The 12,056-nt window shown below is 51.1% G+C and overlaps 1 protein-coding gene and 1 long non-coding RNA gene across 2 annotated transcripts in view; one reads left to right on the top strand and one right to left on the bottom strand.

Moving 5' to 3' along the window:
• Window positions 1-7,609, bottom strand: HDHD5 (haloacid dehalogenase like hydrolase domain containing 5). Its single transcript, XM_014869916.2, has 8 exons — window positions 7,514-7,609; window positions 7,230-7,430; window positions 6,957-7,069; window positions 6,261-6,354; window positions 5,788-5,821; window positions 5,261-5,435; window positions 4,773-4,961; window positions 1-4,232 (listed from the first exon to the last, which is right to left on the bottom strand). The coding sequence occupies exons 1-8, from the start codon at window positions 7,592-7,594 to the stop codon at window positions 3,875-3,877; spliced, it is 1,245 nt and encodes a 414-aa protein (XP_014725402.2). The 5' UTR covers window positions 7,595-7,609; the 3' UTR covers window positions 1-3,874.
• The window catches only part of LOC148223510 (uncharacterized), a 45,736-nt gene continuing 40,669 nt past the window's right edge, over window positions 6,990-12,056 (top strand). Inside the window, exon 1 of the long non-coding RNA XR_015803631.1 lies at window positions 6,990-7,105. This is a non-coding gene — a long non-coding RNA (uncharacterized LOC148223510). The remainder of the gene's footprint in view (window positions 7,106-12,056) is intronic.

Raw genomic sequence — 12,056 nt, 5'->3', positions numbered from 1 at the left:
TTTATTTCAAAGGAAACATCTTTTATTATTTTCATATGTGCTTGAATTTATTATTATTTTACATATGTGCTTGAACAAAGTAGCAACTCTGTAACTGCATTGAAATTAATATGAAATCTAAAATAATCACAGTTTTCGATTTCTCTGAATGATATATAATCACTCTTCTGTAGTGCACATGACACAATCTGAAACATTACCATTTACTGGAGGGAGAAAGGCTTGGCAGGATTAGGATGGGAAGGAAGGGGACAGCAGTGTTGTCTGGTGCCCTGAATGCCAGGTTAGTAGTTGCATGTGTCCTGTGGATTAAAGGAATTGACTTTTCTGGCCACCATGTTATTGCATGCCATAAAAGCTCTTTGCTTCAGATCCAAAACAAGGTCTAGCCCTTGGTTCCTTCCTGCTATTGTCAGGTGCAAACTCCCTTCTGGCTTGACTAAAACCTGTTCATCTTTGGAAGATGGAGCTGTTAGGATCAGGTCTTGGCCCTGTTTGCTGTACAGGGAAATGCACCATGCAAGTATTAAGGTATTGGATAAGCAGTGAAGTCCCCTCTGCTGCTTAGTCCCATAATCTGCACAGAAGGATGAATGCTCCAGAGGACAGGAATACTGCTTCAGAGACACCACTTCTGAGCAATGCATGAGACAAAGGAAGGGTTTTGTTCCAGCCATGCTGGAAGCCAATTCCAGGAAGCCGCAGTTCCAAGGAAAAAGGATTTCACTGAATTCTGGCAGTAACACATGTCCATAAATGAATTGGAGATAAGCTACAAGCCTGTACAGCACTCTAGCACAACTCATGGAACACAGGACACCTGCCAAGTAATTTCATTAATAGAAACCTTTCAGAATCAAGCCAGTGTCCAGCTGGCTGGAGGAGTCAGTTTTCCTACTCCATCCAGTGGGTGCAATTCTCAGGCAGGGACTTGGACAAAGTGCACTGTTTCAAGGAGCTGAGAAGGGAAGGAGGAAAAAGGTCTTTGCATTGCTCAGACCAAGGGCAGCCCATCTGGCAAATTAGTGCAGAGAGCAACAAATCAGAATTTTTTATGCAACTTTACTTGGTATGAATCAGGGAAAGGGTACAAGATATTTCTAGATTCCTTCTCCTCCCTTCTGTTCAATTTCAACTCGCAAGCAAAGCATTTTTTTTTTATTCCTTATCACTGAAGTTCCTCCTATGCATTTTTAAGACTCACAGAACACTGGTGGAAAAAAAAAAAAAAACAAATCCAGAGCTAAAAGCAGATTTGGCATCTGAAGCAGATTCACATCAGTCAGCTCACCTCCGCTGCTATTCCAAAGATGGAGATGCCTGGCTCCCTCTCTGTGCAAATGCAAACCTCTTCCTTCCTTGGAAGAGGTGCCACAGCCCTCAGGGCACAGTGGTTCAGCAGCACCTTTTCTCTGAGTAACTGGCACCAGGCTTTTAACAAGACAGAGCTCTGCCAAAGGCTGGCTGCAGATGGACAGACCTCAGCATTTCTGCAGTCAGCACCCACACACTGAAGGTGTGGCTCCTTTTTCCTGCCAGCAACCAGATCCCTGAGATCTATCCATGAGGACCATTCCAAGGAATCCCGTGGCAGTTACCACCCAAAGTCAGTAAGCACTGCAAGCAAAAGGAGTATTCCTGTTTCTGCAGTGGATGGCATGACTGAGAAGTGAGGCTGAGGGACGCTGGAGGTACCCTGTGAGTAAATGGGGTTTGGGCTCCAGTTTCAGGCCTTGCACGCTGGGTGCACAGCACAACTGTGACTGTGGAGAGGTGCTGCACATAAAGGACCTTCCCTGTCTTATATCCCGAGTCCTTCCCTGTGCCTGCTCTTCTGGGAACTGCAGACAAGCCCTTGTCTTGTGCAACAAGATGAAATGGTAATTTCCTTCTCTCTCCAGTAAAACGAAAAGGTTTCAAATTTCTGTTTCTCCTTTACAGCTGTTTTTAGGAGCAGACAAGCAATTCTTGTCCTGATGAGAGAAAGGAGAACCCCAAGTAGTGGTAAGAGAGGAAGAAACTGCTTCCCACTGTGGATTTTGCAGGAGGGAAACACGAGCAAGGAGGTATTTTTCTGCTCCTATTCATGAAGTAAAGGACAGAGAAACAGAGAAGGAACTCTCTTGCCTGGGTAACTGAAAGAGCACCTGGTCTGCTTCACACACAGAGCCTGGCACAACTTAAGAACAAAGCCTATGCTGCAGTGACCTTCCTAGGAAGATAGATCAGCATGGAGAGGATGGAGAGCTGCTGGAGCAGAATTTCAGTGCATGTGGATGCTGAGATTTGAATTAAGAACTCAAACTTCTGTGCAGAACATCTTGTTTGTACCCTGTGTATGAAGCCAGATAAAGCAGGAAGGAGGAAAGAAGAGGCAGAGCAGACCCGTTTCTGATACTTCAGTGTAGTGTGAGCTGACTGTAATTAGGAAAACCAATTCAGTTGTGCTGGGTCCAAGGTTTTTCATCATATACACAGGCTGATTTGTGCTTCTAAAATCACAGTGCTCCTCTGGAATTAAGACACTCCTCACTAAGCCAAATCTTTCACATTAATTTGTCATGCCAACCTTGCTTATCTTCATTGGAATGTCTATGGAGACACAAGTCTTGTCTTTCTCTGGATAGTCTGAGCTAGGAGAAGAGGCAATAGAAGGTGCATGTTTTTAGGGAAATGTTCCTGGGCAGGAAAGTCCCAGCTGCTAATTCATGTTAGGGGGACTCTACCTGCACGTTGAAGAAACAGGAGGGACCAGAGGTCAGACTGTATGGGGCATCCCTGAGCTGCAAACCACATGAGGGATGAGAGGAACTAAAGAACTGGAAGACAGACATTTGTATTCTAAAAGATCAGGCCTGGGGATCTGGGGCTCTGGTACCATCCTGGCTTGATGATCTTCTTTGAATCCTTGCATGCAAGGAAGGAGCAAAGGTGGACTGTGACTGTTTTTGTTTGCCCCTTGTTCCAAAAAGGGCCCCTCTTGGAAGCTATGCCAGCTGGAGCAGGTGGATGCTCCTTGCCAAAAGAGCCTCTTGCTGCAGCACTGAGCTCTGGGCAAAGACAACTCTGCCAATTCAAACTCTGTGGTGGTTTCCTCTGCTACTGAGAGCAGACTGCTGGCACCCTAGTGGGAAAAGGCAGGGGTGTTCACAGAATGCTAAATAGGGGGAACAATATAACTTTCACCTCAGCCCTGCAGCAAGTTGCTCTGGCTACTGCAGTTTCCTTTGAGGGGCCCTGCCTCTCCACAGCTGCCAGATGACTGCAAAACAGAACTTTGTTTCAGACTGACAGTGATGCAGTGGCAAATCCCCAGGCAAAGAGAATTTGTTAAAGTCTGTAGGCACTTATTCTTCACGAGGAGAATGTTAAGACTTAAAAGTCTCCTCTTGGCATGGTGCCACCACAGCCCAGCTTCTGTGTGCTGGAGTCACAGCCTGGACAAACAGCACATTGTACAAATGGCTGATGGTGGCTCCTTTTGTGGGGAAGAGCTTCACTCTCAAACACCTCACAAAGACGAGGGTGGGCTCCCCTGATCTTTTGCAGACAAAGTGTGGAAAAGAATGAGCTGTGAGAGCTGAACAAAACTGGGATTGTTGGGACAAGCCTACTCCTTATACCCTGTTTCCATTATGGCTCAATTACGGCTGGCAGCAATGTATGGTCACAGTTGAAAGTTTGTCAGCAGCTGTTAGGATGGCAGATGAGTATCAATAAAATTAAGGGGCTTTTAGTGCTGCAATAGGGAGTTTTCTTTAACGTTAGCTTGATTAGGCAATCACCCCAGGTCCCTCCCCATTCTTCCCCTCTTCCCTTTCCAGTACATAAAACCCCTTTTACAGTAGATCTTTAGGCACACCTGTCTTAACCTCTAGCTCCAGTTTTCTTTTTTAAAAGCAAGTTGCACAGCATGATCCACATCTTGCACCACGTAGGATGCCTCCACCAGGCTGGGGTCGAAGCAGAAGTCCCGATGTCCATGGAACACTGTCCCTGCTGTTTTCTTGGGAACATCACTGTTGTGGCGGTAGACCCCAGTGCAGACCAGAATCGACTGGCAAGACTCCACTGAATTGTTGCAGTCATTCCTCAGCCCCAGGGAAACCTCAGCCTGGGGACAGGCTGCCTGTGGGATCCTCTTCAGCCCAGCCTGGACCTGGTTTTGCTGAGCTGACTTGAGGTAGTTGTTGTAGAGGTTTGCCCCATAGACGTCAGACATAGGGTTATCCCTGGATAAGGTCACAGTGTGAAGCAGAAATGAGAAACAAGCCTGGCTCTGGGGGACGGACATTAAGACAGCACTGAAGGAGGAAGGGGTGTGAGATAGTTGCTAACATCAAGAGGAGCAGCCAGTGAGTCCCTCAGGACATGTGCATCTCCCAAGCACCCACAGCAGTTTCAGCCATTACTGGATTATATTCCCTACATTCCCAAAGTGTTTGGCCAAACTGAGCTATCAGTACTATATCCGGGTCTCTTAAGTTTGTCTGTAATTGAGTCACCCTATGTGCACTCTGCATCCTACAGTCCACAGCTTTTGCTGTGTAGGGTACAAAAAGTAAGCAAGCCTCTGCTCCTTGATGTGAGGCTCCAGAGGTACCACGAGAATTTTGGTATGAACTTTAGAAATATCCGGGCGGGGGGGGGGGGGGGGGGGGAAGAAAAGGCAAGTAAGCAAAAAAAGAACAAAACAAAAACACATAAAAAACCCACTAAAGAGTGGTCAGTATGCAATTCCCCAAGGAAACCAGAAGGAAAAAGTCTCTTACCCAACTGCATAGAGGTGTCGGATGGGAGCCTTCCAGCCCTGCTTCTCTGCCTGCTGCTGGATCAAGTACTGGGCATAGCAGTAGGTGATTGTGCTGGGTTTGCCAATCAAGGCCTCATACTTCAGCTCCCTGCCTGTCACCTTCTTGTAGATGCTCTCCAAGCAGAGGAGGAAAGTGCCATGGCCAAGCCTGCCCCAGAAAGGAGATCATCAGCATCCCCAGTAACAGCACGGAGGCAGCAAGCACTCCTTGGTTATTGCCTGTTTTGGATAAGGTGTCCACACACCCGTCCACAGGCAGTGCTCTGCCTTTTGCTTCTCCCCAAGTTTTAGTCTTTACTTCTCATGCAGCTTTCATGTCTCTGCTGCTAACTACATTGTACAGCTCTTAAAACATTCAAATGCCAAAAAAACAACACAGTACAAAACGATCACCTGCACAAGAGGAGTATGAAACAGGCTAAATCAAATACCACACGTGCTGCTCACCTGGGCATCTTGGCTTCAGCCATCCACAGGAGGTCCATGTTGCAGGCCAGGATAGGCAGATGAGGGTATGGTACATCCTGCAGCTCTGCCCCAGGGTTCCCATTGCTCAGGAGCACATCAGTAATGAGTTGCAGGCTTGTCTCCCACCTCACTGGCTCACCAAACAGAATAATCCCTGCAAGATTTTGAGAGCTGTTTGGGAACTGACAGCATCCAAAAGCCACCTACTAACAAAACCCCTCCTCTGCTGGGCTGCCCTGGCAAGTACAGCTACCAGTAGAACGTGGCTGGTGCCAGGGCTCCAGTCTGCACAGCACTGCACCACGTGCACCACTGCTCCCAGATACTGGCACACAGCACAGGGAAAAGTTGCTTTTATCCAGCTTTTCCCAGCAGTGAGGCTGCCTCCTGGCTGTACCCTCTGAATATGCTGCCCATGGAATAGCAGTGAGCTGACAGCACATCATTAGCTCCCATCCCAGCTGGCCTGCCTTGCTGCTCATGTGTAAACACAGGCCACTGCTTACCTTCTATAGTGGGGAAGCCAGTGGTTGGAGGAGGCTGCCAGAAAAAAAGGAAGGCTGGATTAGTAATGCAAAACCTAATGCCATCTCCAAAACAAAATTAAAAGTGCCTCCTTTGAACCTGCCAAGGCAGTTCCATAATAAGGCAGGACAAACCACCTGGAATCCTGATGGAATTTTTTTTCCCCTCCCCCGTTCCAGATGGGATTTCACAGATCATGCACTCCTGTCTCAGAGCTGGAGATGTCAACCAAACCACCTTACCCCTCAGTGCAAGGAACAGCAATGGAAGGCAGGTGTGGCATGAGAAAGGAGAGGGGCAGGAGCCAACACTGGGAAGAGCAGAGGTGCTGGTTGCTCAGTGTCAGTGCCAGGCTCTTGCTAAGGGACAAGTAGCCAGCTGCCCTGTCCCTTTGCTGTGTGCTGTGACCACCTCTGCACCAGAACACCCCTTCTGATTTCCTTCAGGAAATTACCAGCTCTTTTGGCCTCCGGCTCAGGTCCACCATGTCTAACAGGGGATATGCCTTCCTCAGGGCCTCTATGGTCACCACGTGCTTGAACCCCAGGCTAGTTCAGACCATCAAGGAATGTTGTGGAGACTGGTTTGTTTGGGTTTGTTTTTTTTTTAAGTGACAGTCTTTCTTTCAGTTACTTGCAGAAGCATCTATAGGATTAAGCAATGCAAGTCCCAGTAACAGAGCAGTGTGGTAATGCATAACCTCATGGCTTGCAGCCATCCACACCTTCCACTAGGCTATTTGAATTCTTTCAACTGCTGTCAGATTCTGGGGAAAACCTTATCCGTGGGACAGCTGGGAGTGATCTCTAATGGGCTTTGCCATGAAAGGATAGGAGGAGCACAACTTTATCTCAAAAGTGAAAGACACCTAAGCTTGCGGAGTCCTCATGGTCACATCCCACCAACAGAACAGCAATCACAGGACAAGCCACGAGCGTGAGAAGCCAAACACTGAACAGGGGAACCAGGAAACGACCAGCACAGAGATCAACAGCACCTGAGCCTGTCCATAAGGACGCTGCCCTACAGGTAAACCCAATGATCTTTGTGTCTCCTCGTACTCCAGAAGCTGAGCAAGCGGGACCCAGGGGCAGGGGAGGAGCAGCAGCCTTTAGCTGGGATGCAGGATGCACAGAGACACAAAGGATACTTGCGGGCGTTCTCCTCCACGGGCCCCTGCCCATCCACCAGCATGCACCTCTGGTGGAACTGGCTGAAGAGCTGCAGGGGGCTGTGGGACAGGATCACCTGCTCCGGAGACACCTGCGGGACGGAGGAGAGGCCGGCTGGGACCCGCAGGTAGGATCCAGCCCCTCGGGCCGAGGCCAGGCCGGGCATTCCTGGCGCTTCCATCCCTGCCGGGGATGGCGCGGTGCTTCCTTTCCTGCCAGCGCTCCGAGAGCAGCTGCCCCGCCACCATTACCTGCAGCTCCAGCGCCTGGGACAGCTCTCGGGCCTTGGCCGAGGGCAGGCAGTTCCCGGCGTTGGTCAGGAACACGACGGGCACCCGCAGCCGCCCGCCGCCGTCCACCAGCCTCTGGAAGGCGCGGCGGGCGGCGGGCAGGGGCTGGCTGCCCCTCACCAGCACGCCGTCCACATCGAACAGGAACCCGAAGGCCGGCGGCTGCAAGGCGAGCGGAGGGCACGGTCAGCCCGGAGCCTCCCCGCCCGCCCCGCGCCCGTCCCGCGCCCCCTCCGCGCACACACCCGGCTGCAGAGCCCCCGGGACGGCGGCCCCGGGGCGCGCAGCAGCGCCCGGCCGGCCCGCAGCGAGCCGCGCAGCGCCATCCGCCCTTGTCACCTCGGGCACGGCGCCGCTCCCGGACTACAACTCCCATCCGCCCCTGCTGCCTCGGGGACGGCTCCCTAGCGTCTCATCCGCCCCTGCCACTTCGGGCATGCCGCCGCTGCCGGACTACAGCTCCCATCCGCCCCCAACACTTCGGGCACGGCACCGCTCCCAGACTACAACTCCCATCAGCCCCTGCCGCCCCCGAACTACAGCTCCCATCCGCCCTTGCTGTCTCGGGCACGACACCGCTCCCTGCCTACAGCTCCCATCCGCCCCCAACACTTCGGGCACGGCGCCGATCCCAGACTACAACTCCCATCAGCCCCTGCCGCTCCCGAACTACAGCTCCCATCCGCCCTTGCTGCCTCGGGCACAGCGCCCTACAGCTCCCATCCGCCCCTAACACCACGGGCACGGCGCCGCTCCCAGACTACAACTCCCATCAGCCCCTGCCGCTCCCAGACTACAGCTCCCATCAGCCCCTGCCGCCTCGGGCCCGCGGCCGCTTCCGGCCTACAGCTCCCGGTTGGGCGGGACCGGGGCGGGAGCACGGAGAGCGGCCGGCGTGCTGCCAGCCCGCCCACGCCGTGGTTCCTCCTTCGAGGCAAAGTGGGTTTGCGGGTTTAGGGAGAGGTGGAGAGAGCAGCGGGTGTTGGAAGCAGCAGCGGGGCTGGCGGGACCTGGACAGCAAAGGGGTGCACTGGTTACAAGCAGCCCTGCCATGGTAGAAGCGTGCAAAATCGCCGGTGAGGAGAGATGTGGGCAGGAGGGAGCGAAAGGCTTTGACTCCATGCAATGCAGTCACAGCGGGTTTATCTGAGCCCTTCACAAAACCAAAGGACAGGAGACAGTCGGTCTGTGAGCTCCAGAGCTGTGCGGCCCCACCGTAACCAAGGCGTGGGCGCGGGCACGGCCTGGTTTCAGTCTGACAGGGTTACTGCCTGCCCTGCCACAATCTGCATGCCAAGGAATTGTGGATTGTCACCGCAATCTGCATGCCAAGGAATTGCTGGTTGTCACCTCTGCCAGCTCACCAGGGCACTGCTTGTCCCTTTGTCCCTCTGTATTCGGCACTGGTGAGGTCCCACCTCGTCCAGTTCTGCATCCCCTCCCCACAGGAGCGAGTCCAGGGAAGGGCAAGGAAGCTGGTGAAGGGTCTGGAGCACAAAGTTCTGTGAGGAGGAGCTGAGGGAGCTGGAAGAGAGGCTCAAGGGAGACTTCATGGCTCTCTACAACTCCCCGAAAAGAAGGTGCAGCCAGGTGGGGGTCAGGCTCTTGTCCCAGGCAACAGCGACAGGACGAGAGGACATAAGGCTCAAGGTGTGCCAGGCTGGACATCAGGAAGAATTTCTTCACTGGAAGTGTGGACCAGGTATTGGAACAGACTGCCTGCAGAAGTGGTGGAATCACCATTCCTGGAGGTGTTCAAGAAATGATTCATGTGGCAATTGCAGCCATGGTCTGGTTGACAAGGTGGTGACCAGTCAGTTTGGACCTGATGACTTTGCAGGGCTTTTCCTACCTTAAGAATTCTGTGAGTTGCTGCCCTGCCTTTGCTCAGCCTTTTCTATGCAGACCCTTTTTTCCTACAAATAAATAAGGTTCTCTAAAACTCTGGTCACTTTTTTTATTCTTTGACAGACTGCATCCCTCTTTGCTGCACCATGAAACACAAATCTTGATCCTGAATTCAGCTGAGGCCCTTTCAAACCTGGGGAAAGTAAAAGGTGTATTTCACATCCATGGAGATGAAACAATGTTTGTTTGTTTTTTGACTGGGCTTAGGATCTCCTGAGTCTCTCGATAGGGCAGGTTTAACACCTATGACTTTAGGCGTCAATTACACAGTGTAATTGTTTGTTTTTACGCTTCCATTTCCATAAACACCAACCTTAATTTGTTTTTGACCCACTTTAACACCCAGAGCCTTATTTGCAGAGCTATTAAAGCACTGGCAGCTCAGAGATACACGTTTGTACAGATGATTATTCCTCCTTAAGTGCTTTTGCCTTAACTGAATCACCTACTGTTTATTTTTTGTGATTTTCTCAATTTGCCAGGATCACTTTAAGTTCTCAGAAGTGTTTGCAGCTCATCCTGCTCTGGCAAAATTTATGCTGGCCTTGGAGACATTACTGAAAATATTTAGCTGCCTGTAGAACTAGGCTTCAAACCTTCTACCAGATCAAGGAAACCAACTACAGCTACTCTGGAGTGTGCCTTCTCAACTATGAACAAACCACAGGCCTCTAACCTTCGCCTTCCCTGGCTGTCGATCAAAAACAGTCAAAGACTTTCTGAAAATAATGACAAACACAGGAGCCTTGTCTCGAGTGCTTCTCACCCGTCCACCAAGGTGGTCCCTCCTGGCAGAGTGAAAATGTGATTGATTTGCTGTGATTTCTGCTTAGGGTATTTGCTAACTTGGATTTATGGCCTTTTAATGATACAGCCACTTGCAAGTTGGATGGGTTGTTTTGGTTGCTGGTTTCGGTGCCTCTACACTGAACTGCATTGTGGGGGTCTGCCAGTCCCTTTTATTTTAAGTGTAGGGATACTTTTACCCCTCTCTTCCCATTCCCGAAGCTTGCAAAAGAGCTGGGAGAGACATCCAGCCCGTTCCCTATCACAGAAATGATTTCATTGCTTAAAAAACCGCCAAAAGTTTCGTGTATTAAATATCCTGGGGTTCCGGGGAGGGAGGGTTTTTGGGGCCGGGGGTTCTGTGGGAGAGGGTTTTATCCCCCCATCTCCGATGCGGGTTGTTATCCCGGCGCATCCCTGCGGGAGGAGCTCCCGCTCCACGGCCCCGGCTCGGGGGGCTCCGAACACGGCGGATGCGGGAAAAGAAGAAAGGAAAGGAAAGGAAAGGAAAGGAAAGGAAAGGAAAGGAAAGGAAAGGAAAGGAAAGGAAAGGAAAGGAAAGGAAAGGAAAGGAAAGGAAAGGAAAGGAAAGGAAAGGAAAGGAAAGGAAAGGAAAAAGGAAAGGAAAAAGGAAAGGAAAAAGGAAAGGGAAAAGGAAAGAAGGAAAGGGTTGTTCTGCTCCCGGTGGCCCTCTGGGGGAATCCCCCGTTGCAGAGGTGTCCCCAAAGTGTGTGTATGCTTTATCCCTGCGGGCTGCCAGCGCTGCCGTGTTTATTTTTCCAAGCAAGGCTGTCCAGCAGGCTGGAGCTCTTATTTTTTTAAAGCGGCACAGGGGACACTTTGCCAGCGGCACAGGCTGAGTCTGGCAGAGCTAAGCCTGGCAGCGTCTGCGAGCCCCAGCCCTCCCAGCACCGCAGGTTTTAACCCATCATCCCTGTGCTGAATGCTCGGTTGTGTCTTTTTCCCTTCAAGAGTTGGGAATTTCTCTGTGGCTCAGCTCGGAGCTTCCCATTCTCCATGCTGTCCATGGATGAACCTCGTGGTTCCCTCTGCAACAGCCGTACCCCAAATTCCCCTGGGGATCGTCTGTCTGCCCACCTCACACCACCCACAGGAGACTCCTTCCCCTGTCCACGCCGTGCTCGGATGTGTCTCCCACCCGCTTTCATAGCTCTCTATAAAGACAAGCAGATCAGGCACTTGCCCACAGCCTTCTCCCGTGGGTCCCTGTGTAAACTTTGCAGCTCTGTTTTCCCTGGGCTCGCAGCCCTGTCATCACCCCCCCTCTTCCTGACCTTCTCACATCCCCCTCGAAAGCAGCCCTACCTTCCATCTCTGTCCTTACTGCAGGGGCTTTAATGGTCTGAACCAACCCTCCCCCCTCAGTTTATCTCTCCCCTCCCCATGCTGCAGCCTGCCCATGGAATGATGGACAAGCTAAAGGTTGAGAAAATACAGTAAAATGCCTTTCTTATCCTGTAATGACCAAGGGGGAGGACACAACCTGATAAAAATGACAAGCCAGGAGAATTGAGAGCCAGACCCTTCACCTGCCTGTCCCTCAGTGCACAGAAAACACTTGATAGACCTGCTGTGATTGCAATTGCTGCAAGCCTGGAAAGAAGGGAATTAAGGACTCAGCCAATTAGAGCTACAGGTTTCTGACCAAAGAAATCTCCTTCTGCTACCTGTGAAGAGGCTAATTCAAAGACATATAGGAAGAAAACCTGAAGCAGGCTGATCATTTGGAAATGGTGGAAAACCATGCAGCCCTGTGTTTTATGGCCAGAGGGCTTTTCTTAGCATCACTGCATAGTCCCACTGCAGTGATGGAGGATCACAGAACAGATAGATCCAGCTGCTTGCTTGGGCCCGTCTCTGTCTTCAACCACTTACTTTGCTCCTATGTTTTTATTGGTGTGATTTTTGACAGCAACCACTCGTGCTCGATCAGCCATTTCCTAGCAGTGAATGACCAGGAGGCAAACATTTCATCAACATTTCATCCTCTAAATTGCCCCAAAGGCAGTCAAAGATGGTCTGCAACAGACACTTGTGCTGCAAACAAAGATCTCATTTCAACAAGCTGAACCT

Source organism: Sturnus vulgaris, chromosome 5, assembly GCF_052056855.1.
Source record: "Sturnus vulgaris isolate bStuVul1 chromosome 5, bStuVul1.hap1, whole genome shotgun sequence".
NCBI classification, from domain to species: Eukaryota; Metazoa; Chordata; class Aves; order Passeriformes; family Sturnidae; genus Sturnus; species Sturnus vulgaris.
The sequence above is the reverse complement of the archived record's forward strand: the minus strand, read 5'-3'. Positions and strand labels throughout refer to the sequence as shown.

What these genes read in the sequence shown, in the direction of transcription:
- HDHD5 (XM_014869916.2), bottom strand. Translation starts at nt 7,594, where the DNA reads ATGGCGCTGCGCGGCTCGCTGCGGGCCGGCCGGGCGCTGCTGCGCGCC. An exon ending in GTGGAGGAGAACGCCCGCAA is followed by an intron (nt 6,355 to 6,956) that starts GTATCCTTTGTG and finishes GGTCTGAACTAG; the next exon opens with CCTGGGGTTCAAGCACGTGG. An exon ending in TGGCTTCCCCACTATAGAAG is followed by an intron (nt 5,436 to 5,787) that starts GTAAGCAGTGGC and finishes AAAATCTTGCAG; the next exon opens with GGATTATTCTGTTTGGTGAG.